The following is a 16,256-nucleotide window of genomic DNA, read 5'->3' as shown; positions in this document are numbered from 1 at the left end:
AGTAAATTATTTGAATGTTTTTCAGACATAATCAAGGTGCTTCTGGAACACAGTGTACAACTTGGGGACGCCCTCTTGCGAGCAGTTGATGAACAGTTTACCAATGCTGCACAGATGATCTGCGAATACATCAAGCAGAAAAATATCCCGGTACGTTCGTTTTTCAAACAAAATAACTCCCGTCATTTCGTAAATTTAATCGAGAAAAAAACTCATAGGGAACTATTGCAAAGCTTTGACAAATAAAAACATATTTTCTTGTTTTTTTATTTACATATAATTATTTGTGATAGCAATAAGAGGTTCTCCTCCAAACTCAAAAATAAAGTACACATTTTTAGTGCAAATAAAATATTGCATAGGCCTACTAGCACAGCGTTTACAAAAAAAACACGTTTTATTTTTTTATTTTGCATGTGAATGTGTTTTGTAGTAGAGGAGTAATAAGAGGACATTCTCGGTCATCTTAAAGACACTGGACACTATTGGTAATTGTCAAAGACCAGTCTTCCACTTAGTGTATCTCAACATATGCATAAAATAACAAACCTGTGAAAATTTGAGCTCAATTGGTCGTCGAAGTTGCGAGATAACTATGAAAGAAAAAACACCCTTGTCACACGAAGTTGTGTGCTTCCAGATGCTTGATTTCGAGACCTAAAAATCTAATTCGTGAAAAAAAAATTACTTCTTTCTCGAAAATTACCCTACTTCAGAGGGAGCAGTTTCTCACCAACAGCTCCCCATTGCTTTATGCTAATAATTATTTTGAGTAAGTACCATAGTGGCCACTGCCTTTATGAGTAATAAAATATTGCGTATAATATGATATCAGTGCATTTTCTAACAAATGTATAGTGTAAGTCGTCAGTGTCGGTATTTTCATTAAAAAAATACATTCCATCTACCCGATGAGGCTTAGCACGGGTCGGTCTATTGTCTGCTGTATTTTGAGAAAAACTGGTCCAATTTAAAGATCTTTTCAAACATTAACTATCTTTTTCTACGAGCTCATAAACAAATTCCCCGGCGAGTATTTCCTCAACTTTACAATTAAGGCGGAACTCGTATACTATGTTTAGCAGAATAAGGTAATAAAATATTCGAGTAGAATGCTAAATTTCCTAGTGCGTCTTTCGTACTATAGTAAGCATGAGTAACATAATCTGTCATAAAATGAACCGAGTCTAAGGTCAAAATTAAATTACAAACCAATATGACTGGCTATTTCCAATAAATACAGCTGTGTTACACTCAACATAGAATGCATGGTGTCTATTTTGTGGGAGTCTTTTTCCATCGGAAGGGACGTTTGTCACAATACATCTTTCCTTGGGATGGGGTTAAGATGCGTAAATAAATAACATGAGCCTTAATGTATGAAACAAGCTTCTTTAAGATGTGGTTGACTACAGTCTTAATTTGATAAATGATAAACATGCGATTATAGAGATAGGGTTGCAGGAACTCTGTGGCAGATCGTAATCCTATTACAATGCATTAAAAGCCTTAGACCTTGACCGTTAGAAGTTGATCATGGTATATTTTATACACTGTGTACAAAAATGTGAAACTGACTAGAGATAAACGAGTTAATTCTCACTCTTAAATCTACTCATTACCAGACATGACGTCACACAAAATAATAATTAATTCATGAGTGCAATGGACAGACTGGTGCTCTCTCTCTTAAAGGACGACAACGTACAGTGTATGATGTGTTACCAGACACGACGTCACAAGCAAGTGCAATGAACAGCCTGGTGCTCTCTCTCTTAAAGGACGACAACGTACAATGTATGATGTGTTACCAGACACGACGTCACATAAGCAATACATAATTCATTAGTGCAATTAACAGTCTGGTGCTCTTTCCGTAAAGGCCTTCAACAATGTATGAAGTATTACTTTTGGGCGAAATCGTTGAATGCATTGCTGTATATTCAACGTTCAAATGATAAACTATAGTTACTTTAACCGTTTACGTTAACTTTCAACGAACGACAACTACCCTAGTTATAGTTACCAACTCTCAACAAAATACAGGACAAACAATACACACGGGTGGTCGCAACAGAGCAGCGCCCTCATCCGGCAAAACCATAAATGATTACATTAGATTAGATTAGATTAGATCAACGTGGAACAAAAAAGTAATGATCCCTTCTTCCTTTTTATCTGCGGTTCTAGGAATTCCTCAACTGTCGAGCGTTGAACGGCGACTTCCATCCGGACATCACGCCCATCGTGCTTGCCTCCCACCATAACAACTACGACATCATCAAGATCCTTCTAGAGTACGGAGCACGGATTGAAGATCCGGAATACTATGCCTTCAGCACTCAGACCCAGACCCTCCAACACTCACTAGGCATGTTGAATATCTACCGAGCTCTGGCCAGCCAAGCCTATATATCACTTACAAGTGCCGATCCGATCCACACGGCATTCGAGATGTGCGTTAAACTACGGAAGCTTTCGATGAAGAATCCGGAATTCTCGGAGCAGTTCCAGGAGTTGGCTGGCCAGTGTGAGCAATTCGCGGCTGATATTCTGGGTCACATTCGGAACCACAAGGAGCAGACTTGTATTTTATACCACGATCCTTACCTCTGGGGAGCGTACGTCGAGGGAAATGGAGTCGGACCATATAAGGTCAAGATTGCTATCCATTATGAACAGAGAAAGGTTGGTTCCCATTGCAATACTGATTCAAATACTATGATTTAAAAAGTTGCCAGACTAACTTCCCTCCAAGCCTCGGTTTGGTAACAAATGTACCATTAGGGCCAACAACAGTTCAAATTAAATACGAAGGTCCTCATAAAGTAAATAAAAGAACCCGTCTATATGACGTCGTTAACTCAAATATCGCCCTCACTCTGGCCAAAAAGTCCTCACTCTTTTTCTCTCAAAAAAAACAACTTACAGGTACATGCGGCGTGTGTATGTTAAAGTTATTATCGATGATAAGTTTGTTCAGAGTTCACACACGATACAGTTTGATCCCACTTTTTAAAGGTTTTTCCTTTAAACTGTGGACACCCTGTTTCTAGCCTAGACACACTGTTTCATCTGTCATTTACATGTAAATGTATTGTAGGTGAACAATTTGCACACCTTTCTCAATATTTTTAGCAAATTTTGACACCCTTTTACAGTTATAAAATCCTGGCTAAAACTTTGCCACCGTGTGTTTTAATACTAATAACAGTATTTGTCTTCTCAAAATTGTTCAGTTTGTTGCACATCCCCACTGCCAGCAGAGGCTTACTCAGCTGTGGTACGAAGGTCTCCCAAGATGGTACGACACCAACTGGCTTTCCTCCTCCATCTTCTCCGTGCTCGTTGCCGTCTTCTTTCCGATACTTAGCATCCTGTACATCATCTACCCCTGGGGCAGGATCGGAAGCTTCATGAGAGTGCCCCATGTTCAGTTTGTGTGCCATACATCATCGGGTCTGTTTTTCCTCCTACTGCTTGGTCTTCAGTCGTCCAGATTGACGGATGATATTGGGGAGTTAGTCAACATGGACACTCGGATGGATAGACCCACTTTTACGGAATGGCTCGTCATCTCTTGGGTTGTTGGTAAGTTCAACATCATTATCCTGCTTTTATTCATGTTTCATATTAACTGAATTGAGTTGAACAAATGTCGCATTAGCATTTGCCACTCGAAAAAGAAAGAAAACGTAAAGTAAGTTGACCTTCTTTGTGTAAAAAGATGACAAGTAAAACACATGTAGGATGGCCAATATGCTTAAAGGGTTTATAACAAATTGTAGGTCAAGTTTTTGGCCATGACATAAAATTAATCCCTACCGACTGTGAAAATAGATCCATGTGATATAATTTACCTGTAAAAGTTTCAGCTTCATTAGGCGTCAAGTGTTTCAGAAAAAGTAAAAATCACAGAGAAAAATGTTTTCAGGAGAGAGTCACGTAAAGCCGAAGATTTTTTTTTATTATTAAAATATTTTTCACTAATATCTCAAAAAGTACAGCACCTCAGCAAGTAATATTTGCAAGGTAACCTTTCTACCATCATTATCTATTAAACTGCTTAAGATTAATATAAATCTGTGGACATTTGTTTTGTGTAAGACAAAAAGTACCCAAACCCTTTACACATTTCACATAGAGGTGGATATTCAATCCGAGTCTCAGCGAGAACAAAATCCACTTAACAAGCCTAGTATTTTTTGACATTCCCAAACTGTAAGGTCCAGCTCAACTCCAATGGTTTGGTCATTAATTTGTCTAAAGTCGAGATGAATTGAACTGTTTTCTTTTGGGTTTCAGGTTTAACTTGGGCCGAGATAAAAGAACTATGGTACTATGGTTCAAGATATCTCAAAGACCGGTGGAATATACTGGATTTCCTGACCCTCTCTCTCTATTGGGCCTCAATCGCTCTGAGGGTGGTAGTTTACGTACAGGTAAGTCTTCGAAGACATCAACTTCATCGGACTAAAAGGGTCGATTTTTTTTCGACTTTTTTTTTCACGCACCGACCGGTCGCTGGTTTAAATCCCCTCAGAATAAAATAGAAGACCGCACGGCCATACAGGTTTCATAATGGGGGGGTGGGGGGGGGGGGTCCACCACACTTGCAAAAGAAACGAGTCAAACAATAATGATCAACTTATCATTAAAATAAGTGGTACATTAAAATAAGTGGTAACAAAAGTGTGTATCACATCTAAAGCAATGAACGGGGGGCCAAAGTAGTCACAGTGTTCGGATACCGCGCGAGACTTACACCGTCTATTGAGATAAACGGATTTTCAGTGTGCAGTTCATGCGACACCTACTTTTTTTTGACAAGTTCACGAAAGTTTATGCTACTTCACACATAACCATCTTAAAGGTTAATTAAAGATATCATCAATAATATGAACTGATCTTTATAGGGCACGAAAGTTATGTTTTTGTCTAAAGATGGAAATGCGGTTATCCCAAAAGGTGGGGAGGGACCTTGATGTGTCAAAATAGTAAGAATATTCTAATACAATTTCCTGAGAAAACCAACCGATACGAGAGCCTCTGTAAAAAAAGGAGATCCTGAAACCATAAGATAAAAATACTAAAATCTACCTTTGCCTAACAAGTGCTTAACTGCACTCGGATTTAACCCGGGGAGTCCAAGGTCTCTTTCTCTTAATAAAAAGATAAGTGTTTAATAGAATAGATAAAGCCAACGGCTGCAAAATTGAAGAGGTGTCCCAACAGAGGGCGCTATTTATGTTACATGGATGTCATTATTTTATTTGGTACCTTCTGGAGACTAAGGACAAAACAAAACATGGAAAAAAAATGAAAGGACTCCATTGGGACAGCAAAGTCTAGGGGAAAACTTAAGTAGGGGTATAGAAATAACAAAAGATGTCTCCACGGGGATCCATTTCTTGAATTGTGTATGGGTGTTGAACTTATGTTTGTGTTTATGTCTAACAGGCTGAGACCAGGAAGACTGAACAAATGGCACATGCCACCGAGATACCCTTTTCCACAATGATGAACTATAACTATAGCTTTCCACCTGACGATGAAGACTCCACTAGCACACCCAGTGGCGAGATGCCTTACAATACAACCCTCGGTACCGACATCACCACCACTGGAGAACCCGTGAACTTGGAGCGTCTCTATCAATCCATCTTGACCATCTCGTCTAAGATTGAAGATCTGAAAGCTGATCGTGATCAAAACGACGAGGAGGTTGAGGAGAGATTGATTATGCTCAATGCGATGGTCGAAGACATGAACAAGACAATGGCGGAGTTTATCGAAAACCAACAGGACGTAGAGGACATTGGGGGAGGCTCGAGACCTGGGGGTAACTCGCAACGAAGGAGGGCCGGTTCAGGGGCCGGTGGAGGCAGCATTTTCTCCCTAACAGAATATATGAACGCCAACAGTTCTGGCAGGGTTAATTGGGACTCATTCGATCCTATGCTGATCGCTGAAGGGCTGTTTGCAATAGCTAAAGTACTGAGCTTCCTGCGGCCCATTAGTCTCACAGTGATGAATCGCCACGTTGGGCCAATGCAAATATCACTCGGTGGTATGATGTTTGATATCACCAAATTCATGCTCATTTTCTGCTTTGTCCTATTCGCCTTTTCTCTTGGTATGAATCAACTTTACGGGTATTACGCCACCATTAAACACAAAATGTGTACAAATGAGGATGAACTGTCTTGTCGGATGTATTTTAGCACGTAAGTTGTTCTTTTATTTTCCACTTTTAAAATAATAATGGACCTTTAGAAACGAAGTAGAGTGACATTGTATTGAAGACGTGACTGTTTAACATGACAAAGGAAAAGCAGTGACTTGGGTGGAGCATGGAGGAATAAACTCCATGGTGGGAGTTTCCCTTTGGAATGACAACAATGACGGTGACTGTGGCATTAACGGAGGTGACAATGACTTTGACATTATACAAAGTAAAAGATGACTAGGAAAATTATTTTTAAGAAGAAAATATTTGTAGAAAGGGGACAAGTGTAAGCTGCCTTGCAGCACATGTTTCTTCATTTATTTCAGTCATTGAATGAACAACATTCTATCATTACATCAGGTTGCTCTTGATTCTGTGTTCATTCATAAATAATTATGCGTATGACGTCATTTGAGTAGGGCGCCCTCTGCTAGAGTTCAAAATAATTATTTTGCTCATTGGCTCCTCCTCTGGTCCTTGTGTACACATTTTTTGTTTCCTATGTTTCATCATCATACCTCTATGACAGTAGAGTTATTTTCTGAATTTCTGAAATGCCTATAGCTTTTAAGATGACTAAACAAAATTTGTTTATTGTTCCAGTATTCCAGAGATTTCGTGGAGCTATGTCGGTAGAGCTTTTATTTTTATTTTTTCTGAAGTGCATATCTTTTAAGATGACTAAAACAACCCCTCTTTATTGATCCAGTCTTCCAGAAACAATGGGGACTTTGTTTTGGGCGCTTTTTGGTCTTCCTGATCTGGACATCCTGGACCTGAGGCATGCGAACCATACCTTTACAGAGGGTGTGGGTACGGGACTATACGCTGTCTATCACATCATTGCCATTGTAGTCTTGATGAATGTACTCATTGCTATGATGAGCAACACGTATACTCGTATTGAGGTAGGTTTCGGATGGGTTTGTTTGTCGTTTGTCGTTTGTCGTTTGTCGTTTGTCGTTTGTCGTTTGTCGTTTGTCGTTTGTCGTTTGTTGTTTGTCGTTTGTCGTTTGTCGTTTGTCGTCTGTCGTTTGTCGTTTGTCGTCTGTCGTTTGTCGTTGTCGTTGTAGTTGTCTATCGGGGGTTGTGTTGCCTATGTGTTGTTTGATTTTGGAGTTGTTGGTTTGTTTTGTAGTTTTTTTTAGGTTTTTGTTGTGTTTTTGTGGTTTAAGTTTTCTTTTTTTCTTGGGGGGGACACACCCACCCACCCCCAAATTGGCTGGTCTGTTTTATTGTTCGGCAATCTCGCAGATTAGCATCAGCTGCCAAATACGCCGGCCCGAAAACAAACAACGAAAAAAAAAAAAAAACTCACAGCGACAACAGACTGTATCATCTACAAATCCTCAATACTCTAAGAAGCCGGGGGCATTTTTATCAGGAAATTAAAGACAGAAGAAACCTTTCGAAAACCTTTCACACAAAGTCCAGGATGAAACATTCGCAAACATACGAATAGTTTGAAGGAGGACAGTGTGGCTGTTGTGTAGATGTCCCTTTTTAGCCCATACACTGTAGTATATAAAAAAAAATAAAAAAAATAAAAAAACTGTTGTACCCACTTTTTAAACATGGTTGGGATCAACTTGTTTATCATTTTTGACACATGCTCCTATGGTTTGTATAGCATTCAAACATACACAAGAATCTAACATGTTTACGGTACCGGTTGTATTATGTGAAACAAAGTTGTTACAAAACTTATGCTAGACATGTATTGTGACACTGTTTTTAAAGTGTTGATGACCCCTTAAAGCCACCATACATTGTTACACTGACAGGAAGATGCTGAGATACAATGGAAATTCTCAAGATCTAAATTGTGGATGACGTATTTCGAGGGTCGAGGAACCATACCACCCCCATTTAACGTCGTCCCTACACCCAAGACGTTTGGGTACATCTGTAAGTGGATCTGGGACAGGTTACACGGAGCACAGTCTCGACAGGAGAAGAAGGTACTTATACTTTAAAGACACTGGACACTATTGGTAATTGTCAAAGACAATTACCAAGTCTTCTCACTTGGTGTATCTCAACATTATATGCATCAAATAACAAACCTACCTGTGAAAATTTGAGCATCGAAGTTGCGAGATAACTATGTAAGAAACAACACCCTGGTCACACGAAGTTGTGCGCTTTCAGATGCTTGATTTCGAGACCTCAAATTCTAAATCTGAGGTCTCGAAATCAAAATTAACTCGTGGAAAATTACTTTACATGTAATGTTTTAATAAACCATTTTTGAATTGAATTGAATGAATTATACTATTAACCTCTCCCCATTACTTGTTACCAATAGGGTTTTATGCTAAAAAATACTTTGAGTAATTACCAATAGTGTCCACTGCCAAAGCTTCCAGGGCAACATTTCTTAGAGCTGCTTATAACGGCCGCTTCTGTGCTAACTGTGTATACGATTTCCATTTCATAGCGCTGCTAACCGCAAGCACACGAAAAGGCATGCTAAACTTCCGGTGATTACTGCACGAAAATGAATGATGTAACATTTCAACACAATGTTCAACGCACAAAATGGCCGCCTGATTTTCTTGCTAACCATTGAAATACGTTTATACTTTACCACCTGTTTTCTGTACAGTAAGCACGAAAATGTGCTTACCGTTATATTAAGCAGCACATAAATTTGGACCAGACCTCTTGTGCATATGACGACACGAGCTGAAACAGCGCCCCCAAGATTAATATATAGTATCATATTAATAGTCATGTCTTGAGTCAAGACTACCCTGGAGTAATGTACAGACAATCCCACTAGCTTTTATCAATTCGACAATGCATTGACGACGTCATTAGCACAAAGCGCACAGGATTGGTAAATGAACAACATTCTTTTTATCTCTAGGTAAGGGCGCACTATAATCACATGGCATTATAGTAATAGTGTTTGTGGTTCAAAAATCAGTGTTCTCAAAATTGTTTATAAAAATGACCGATTAACAGTAACAACCTCTATCATGTGTTTATTTTTAGGAGAGAAACAAAGCGTTTATGGAGGAACGAGAAAAGCAATATAGGGTAAGTTCCAAGTTTGTTGGTTTCTTTTGGCTCTTACTACCCCAAGTGGAATTTCTTTTTTTATGCACGACTCAACTGGACCTCTCCTTCCAGTCCAAATATTATGGAGTTACCCCCCACAAAAAATATTTGTTCACAAGATAATTTGAAATATTTATATACCAAATTTGAACGATTTGTAAATGTCTTTGTCTTTTTACAAAACAACTTTTTAAGTATATGGATGAAATTTGCCAGAGTCTAAGAATCGGAAAATGCCCCCTCCTCGCCCCTGCACTACGAAATTGCCACTGTTGTAGTGCTTTTCAATGTGGAAAAAGTTTCTTCTAAATCGACTCAAAAAAGGGAATCCTTAAAAAAGGAACATTTTGGGGGATGGACATTTTATACTCCAGAAAAAAATATTATTTTGAAATGCAATTTGATGTTATATGATTTTCTGATTGTCAGGACATCATGGGTAAGCTAGTAAGGCGGTACATCTTCGATGCCAAGAGGGATGACGAAGAAGGAAACCAAGAGCAATGGGTCAACCGCATCAAGCAAGACATCTCAGGCTTCAAGTATGAGATGTTCGAGGCCCTCTCAGGAATGGACTCTAAGATGCAAGACATGGAGACCAGGATAGCTAGCGGACCACCAGATACAACCGTCGGTACAGAGATGTTCCAAAAGATGCACGAGTTCGTCAAGAAACCCCTTTCACGACCGGACAGTATGGAATCTGTCAAATCAGGGTGCGAGGAACTTTGTGCTGCCGCTTCTCAGGATTTGTTGGATTCTAGAAACTCACATCTTAACACATCACCAGTGTATGATACTGGCGAGTTGGAGGGACCTTCATCTAAGAACCGATACAAGCCCAAGTCGCCATCATTACCAGCCAATATTGCCTCGTACATGTACCCCCCTGAATGGGAGAAGTATGAACCTATTCGCTTTATTGATGAGGATCCGGAAGTGCCACTATTGGGGAGTCCAAGAAATAGCATCAGCAGTAAAAAGAGGGGAAGCAGTAGGCGAAGACGAAGGCATAGTGCCACACATTTAAATCACATAGGAAGTGTTTCACGCAATAATAAAGACGTTGTTGAAAACATGCTGGAAAGCGCCACCAAGGTCTGACCAAACCCTCTCCTCCTCATTTTTAACCAGCTTGTTTTGAGACATTTTTGAGGAGTTGTTTCTCTTTCTTACTGCACAACAAGGTGGCAGTAAATGGCCTCTTGGTCAACAAGATTAAGGTCATCCTTATATATTTAGGTTATATTCATGCTAAGATTTTGTATGTCTAAATAATATTATGAGGAAATTGTAATTTTAACAGATTTATACATTATCTTGTTTTAACGCATGCTCCCCAATAACGCCTATTCTATTTATAATTATTACTTCCTTATTACTATATACACGAGTAGTTTGAATTATTGGTAGTTTGTAGGAGTTATTCCTGTAATTATGAAGAACCGATTTGTGTTGGTTTATAGATGTTGTAATTTAACGTTCGTTAGAAGCTGAGAAAAAAATGCTAAAAAATCTTGGATGGTTGTTTCAGGCATTCAACATAGATAAAGACTGTAAAAGAGTATCGTGAGATAAAATGTCATTGTTTACCATTTTGTAAAGGTTCTGATGAAACTTGTCATTATTGAAAAAAATCTTACAAACTGAAAATAATTCCTACCGAATCAAGTAGAAACCGTAACTGTATGCATACCCGTTAATTTTAAACGGAGACGTAAATGGAAGCGTTTGAAGAAATTCGTGTGCTCGTAAAGCAGTGAATCCATCTCCGTGATGACGTCACACCTAACGTCATATATTGCCTAAAATTAATGAATTCACTTCTTCTGAAACTGTTAAATAGCGTGCACAGATCAAACACTTCCAAGGTATATATACAACATATTGAGAAAGTCCACCGGTTTGTACAGAACAGTTTTCATTCACTATACGCGAAGATGTTCTTTTATAAGTTTGCATCGTGTTGAAATGGTTTTCACTATTTGATGAACGTTTTTCATACATTATCAAGTTTGGGGTAAACCTCTTCAATCCGACGTAAGTGTTGAGCGAGTTACGGAGACGGTTCGGCGATTGTAATTCGTCTTATAAAGTTTCAATTGTTTATTTGCTCCATCCGTCAAGTTTTAGAGTCGATATTCTAAACCTATTTAATGTAGACTTGTTATACATAATATAAATAAATATATAAATATTTCAATGATTTGTAGGAATAGTATAAAAACGGTGTTGCTTGTGTATTTAAAAACTACCTAAGTAACACAAGTCCTTTGCAGTACTTTAAAGACAATACAGAATCACAGAATTCGAATTTTCCAGCCATTTTGTCAGGCTATAATGTAGGCAGTTAGAGGAGGTTTCTAACTATAGATTGTCAGTGTGTGGGGTAGATGCTAAAGTGGACGAGAGAGTTGAGAGATCGAGATAGAGAGTTTTTTAATTTTGAAAACTTGCATAATCAAGTGACTTGGAATAAAATGCCTATAAACATGATATAGAAGTGCATCAATCCTCTAAACATATCAAAATATGATAGCGCCGTAAATGCTTTCTAATTGCAAAGTTCTAATGGTTGTTATTGCTTTACATTCGGCGGTTTTTCTTACATGGGTTCTGTTCATTTGGTTATCTAAATATCTATATAGATGTTGCTTTATTATAGAAGATAAACTTTAGTAATTAACATTTCCTTTGAGTGAAGGAGTGAAGGACGGGTCAGAGGAGTGAAGGACGGGTCAGAAGTTGAGAGGTACAAGAATGTTACTGTGAGTAGGTTATGGTGACAATAGTGGTCCACGGTTCGGGAATGGAAAGGTCCACAGTTGGAGGGACATAATGGAGGTCCACGGTCGCAGGTGTATACGAGGTTGTGTGATAGGCCTACTGGTAACAATCTCATCATGTTTCTATACAATGCTAGCTCACTCTGTCAACGTCTGACATACAGGGCCCAATTTCATAGAGCTGCTAAGCACAAAAATTTGCTTAGCATGAAATTTCTTCCTTGATAAAAACAGGATTACCAACCGAATTTCCACATGATTTTCAGGATAAGCAACCAACAGCTGAATACCAGTACCAAGCAATATGCAACGATTGGAAATTCGGTTGGTAATCCTGTTTTTATCAAGAAAGAAATTTCATGCTAAGCAAATTTTTCTGCTTAGCAGCTCTATGAAATTGGGCCCAGATGCAATCAATTCACGATATCAGTGTAAAAACTAACTTCAGTAGTCAAAGTTGTTTAGATGTTTTTTGTTCACTTAAGGCTCGGTTGGTATAGGATTTTACCTGTGAATGGTGCATTTGCAAGATATATGTGTGGATGAATGTTGTTAAGAATGTGAGAGGTGAAGGAGAGAAAGAAAACAAAATATTTAAAGAGGTAAAATTCTGCCCAACAAATCCTGGCGTTTTTTTTGTTATGGTCTCTGATCTGAAGTAAACCTCTGACACATGTAGTTCGGTGCCCCCAATTAAATTTATCTTTAATTAATGGGTGATGGAGTCAAATTTGAAACTATTATGGTCAAAATGTTAGGTGGTATCTTGAAATGATCGCTTTGTACGCTTTTCGGCTCCCCCTCGAGTTTAAGGTTTTAAGGTGCTTCGAATAATGTGTACACTAGGAAGCTCCAGTTCGAGAATAGTTCATAACAGCATGACTTCTCCGTATCTGAAGAAAATTACAACTTCACCAGGAAGACAGAAAAAGTCTGATTTCGGATACTAGTCTGAAATCTCTCAACCCTGTTTTGAGAAATAAACATGGAATTGGGGATTTTTAAGCACAGGCTAACCGGTCGAGTAATAACTTCCACACACAGAGTTTAAACAAAATTGTCCTTACGTTAGATTATGTCATCAACTAGTCTTCGATTCATGTACTTTTGCATATAAAGTTGTAAAAAAAAATACAAGAAATTGCTTTTGAAATTACATCGTTAAAATGTGCAACAGCATTTTCGATTCAAAAATGAAAAAAAAGTATTAATTAATTTACAGTTTTAATTAAATTAACAGTACATTTTCTAATTTATTGCAGTTTACTTTTTGTGTTGGGTGGAGATATTAGCATATAGTCCTTTTAACGGAGAGAGCTGTCTGTATAACTTTTAACTAGATGTTTAACAAAGTATTATGTTTTGTGTATAGCGTTCATACGATGCATTTAACTTATTTATTTTTAGGAAGACAATCGCTTAGTCAACATCTCTCGGATACGGTTCACATTTTAAACAAAATGTGGACACGTGACAACATAGTGTGTTTGTTAAAGGAGGAAGAAAATACCGCAACTTCAACAAAAAATATTGACAACTTTCTTGGAAGTTAAGTTATGAATCAATGATTTTGGTACACAAATGTAATCACTATCTATTATTTAACTGGCCAAGAATCGGATACCATTTGTCCAACAAACATTTAGGCTGCGAAATTTTGCATATGACGTCACTACAGTGGAGCGCCCTCAACTTGTTGTCAAAAGGTGAATGCTCATTGGCTCATCTGCGTGCCGCGCGTATAGCTGGAGCGTTTCCTTTCTCTAACCTATAAGAGAGCAGCGAGGGCTCTTCAATGCAAGAGGTCTTGACCATTTCGATTTCTAATCAAAATGAGATGTATCTTTTTCGAATCGTCAGTACGATTTGAAAATACTTGGCATTTTAAGTAATAATCATTCACAAGTGAGTATATGTAAACTATAGTCATCTCTATTTCTTATTTTTTCACCCTATATACTGCTCTTCGTATCAAATATTGCATCATTCAGGCCTGCACAATAAAGAAGAATTTACATTGGCTTTAGTTGACCAAAAGACGGTATGTGACAGTGAATGGTTGCACATACATGTGAATTATGGTCCTACAAATCTCAAGAAAGTCAAGAAAACTTATTATTTTAACTTAAGTGATCACGCTGACTCTGACACATCAAAACTCTTCAACGAAAATGAAATTAAATCTCAAAACCTATTGATTCCCAAAGAAAAAGTTCTGTGTAGTTTCTTTTTTGTCTTCTTCGATAAACTCTCATCTAATACAACAATACATTTAGGTATTCCATCACGACTAATGTACAATGATGAAAGCCAGTAAGATAACATTATCGACAAAAAAATATGCATCTCCGCAACTCTTTAAAGGGAAGGTACACGTTTGGTAAATATACTCCAATTTAGCTCAGACTTCCACAGGCTTGTTATTTTATGCTTATGTTGGGATACACCAAGTGAGAAGACTGGTCTTTGACAATTACCAATAGTGTACATTCCCTTTAAGTGGGCAGTCTTCAAGACAAAAATATACTCAGTCATTTTCCGGCATCTTCAAGATGTTTAAGCATATGCATGATCGTAGACGTTCCTCTGAACGTTTACTGACAAAATGATAATAAAAGTTGTTGACCGACAGACCACCATTTATAGAAAGGGTTTTTCCTCTGCCCATAATTATTACATTTCACATCTTATTTGTAAATAGATAACAATTGAAGACTGTGGTTGGTTGGAAGGATGTCTAGTACGTTGCCATGGTAACATGCCGCGGGTTCGGTTTAGTTCGTGGTGCAGAGACAGTGTAAAGGATCTAGAGTTTGAGGAAACACCTAAAACTTCGCTTTTCCTATAGCAAAAATATCCCATAATTTTTCTTTAGCTTACAGGAGTATATCAATAAACTTCTTGGGTACTTCTTTCTAATACCTTCATTTTGTTTTTATTTATTTTTTGTTTTAAGATTTATTATTAACTGTTTTGATTATAAAAACTGTAAACGAATTGTACAATAAGTAGTGGATAAAGGTTGTTTTTCTAAATATTATGTAATGGGTCTGAACAACTCCACACATTATCTAAGCAATTATTCGAATAAATATTGTATTAAATATTTATGGAAATGTAATGCTTCTTACAATGGAAGACTTTGCTTTATGTATTTTGTAAAGTGTGTTTTTTTTAAGTGTGTGTCGTGTTTTTAATTAACTGATTTATGAGTGTACGTGGCCAACCAGAAGTTGAAATACATTAGCATACTAATGTATTTAACAGACTTCTTTATCAGTCTGGTCTTTTACATTATCTTCCATAGTTGGCCTCTACATGGTGCACCCCACTAAAAATACACTCCTATAGCATACAATGCAAACTGCTAATATTCAAAAATATATGAAAAATACCAGCTCACAGCTTCTTACAGTAAAGGGGGAACTATTCATTGACTCCTCTGCTCAATTCCCCCTGGGCCCGTCGAGTTTCTCCCCCCCAACTAAAAATAACCAACTGTGTATTTTTCAAAACGTCCGAGCAGCAATTTGGATGGGACCATTTTTGGGGGGCCTTTGTCACAAAAATGTCCTTGAGTTGGGAGTCAACAACCCTACGCACAATTTTTCAACTGTTTAATTTTTTTTGTCCCTCAAATTTGTCTATAATAGAATAATAATTTGAGGGCCTACACAATATTGATGAGGCCGACTCTCAGCTTTCTCCGTTTTTTTGGTGGAATGCACCCTCAAAAACATTACCGTTTAAGATGAACATCGCCCTCTCGCGGTTTGCTCAATCTTTTGACAGGTTCGTACTATGTTGTGTTTCCACAGGATGAACAATAACACGACCCTTTTTAACCAAAGTTTATCTCCTAACTACTGGCATTCCTTCCACCTCTACATTTTGCTGTAATCACATATTGTACCTGTATGTATGCATGCAATTTTCCTTTAATTCAGAAACGCTGTTTGCTAGTGCACTGTATAATTTTGTGCTTGACATGTTCCTTGAAAATGTACACCGCCCACTGCAAGACAATAGTACTCGTGCGCTGGAAGGGTCCAGTTCGGGACTGGAAGATTTATAATAATTTCTACACGGAGGCCATGTTTCAAAGTTTCCCAAAACTTGAGGTTTTCCAAAGGAAGTGCCCTTTGCATAATAAAAATGGCATTGTATTCTCAAAG

At 37.9% G+C, this 16,256-nt stretch overlaps 1 protein-coding gene across 5 annotated transcripts in view; it reads left to right on the top strand.

Moving 5' to 3' along the window:
* LOC139947950 (short transient receptor potential channel 4-like) overlaps window positions 1-15,151 on the top strand; it is a 162,963-nt gene extending 147,812 nt beyond the window's left edge. For all 5 annotated transcript variants that reach the window (XM_071945833.1, XM_071945830.1, XM_071945832.1 and 2 more), the window contains 9 exons: window positions 26-150; window positions 2,191-2,688; window positions 3,240-3,591; window positions 4,306-4,442; window positions 5,461-6,227; window positions 6,939-7,137; window positions 8,014-8,190; window positions 9,230-9,274; window positions 9,725-15,151. In XM_071945833.1, coding sequence (XP_071801934.1) covers window positions 26-150; window positions 2,191-2,688; window positions 3,240-3,591; window positions 4,306-4,442; window positions 5,461-6,227; window positions 6,939-7,137; window positions 8,014-8,190; window positions 9,230-9,274; window positions 9,725-10,399 — 2,975 coding nt within the window. In that variant the 3' untranslated portion in view covers window positions 10,400-15,151. The remainder of the gene's footprint in view (window positions 1-25; window positions 151-2,190; window positions 2,689-3,239; window positions 3,592-4,305; window positions 4,443-5,460; window positions 6,228-6,938; window positions 7,138-8,013; window positions 8,191-9,229; window positions 9,275-9,724) is intronic.
* Window positions 15,152-16,256: the final 1,105 nt, after the last annotated feature.

This window comes from Asterias amurensis, chromosome 15, assembly GCF_032118995.1.
Source record: "Asterias amurensis chromosome 15, ASM3211899v1".
NCBI lineage: Eukaryota > Metazoa > Echinodermata > Asteroidea > Forcipulatida > Asteriidae > Asterias > Asterias amurensis.
Note: the sequence above shows the minus strand (reverse complement) of the source record. Positions and strands in the feature narration are given on the sequence as shown.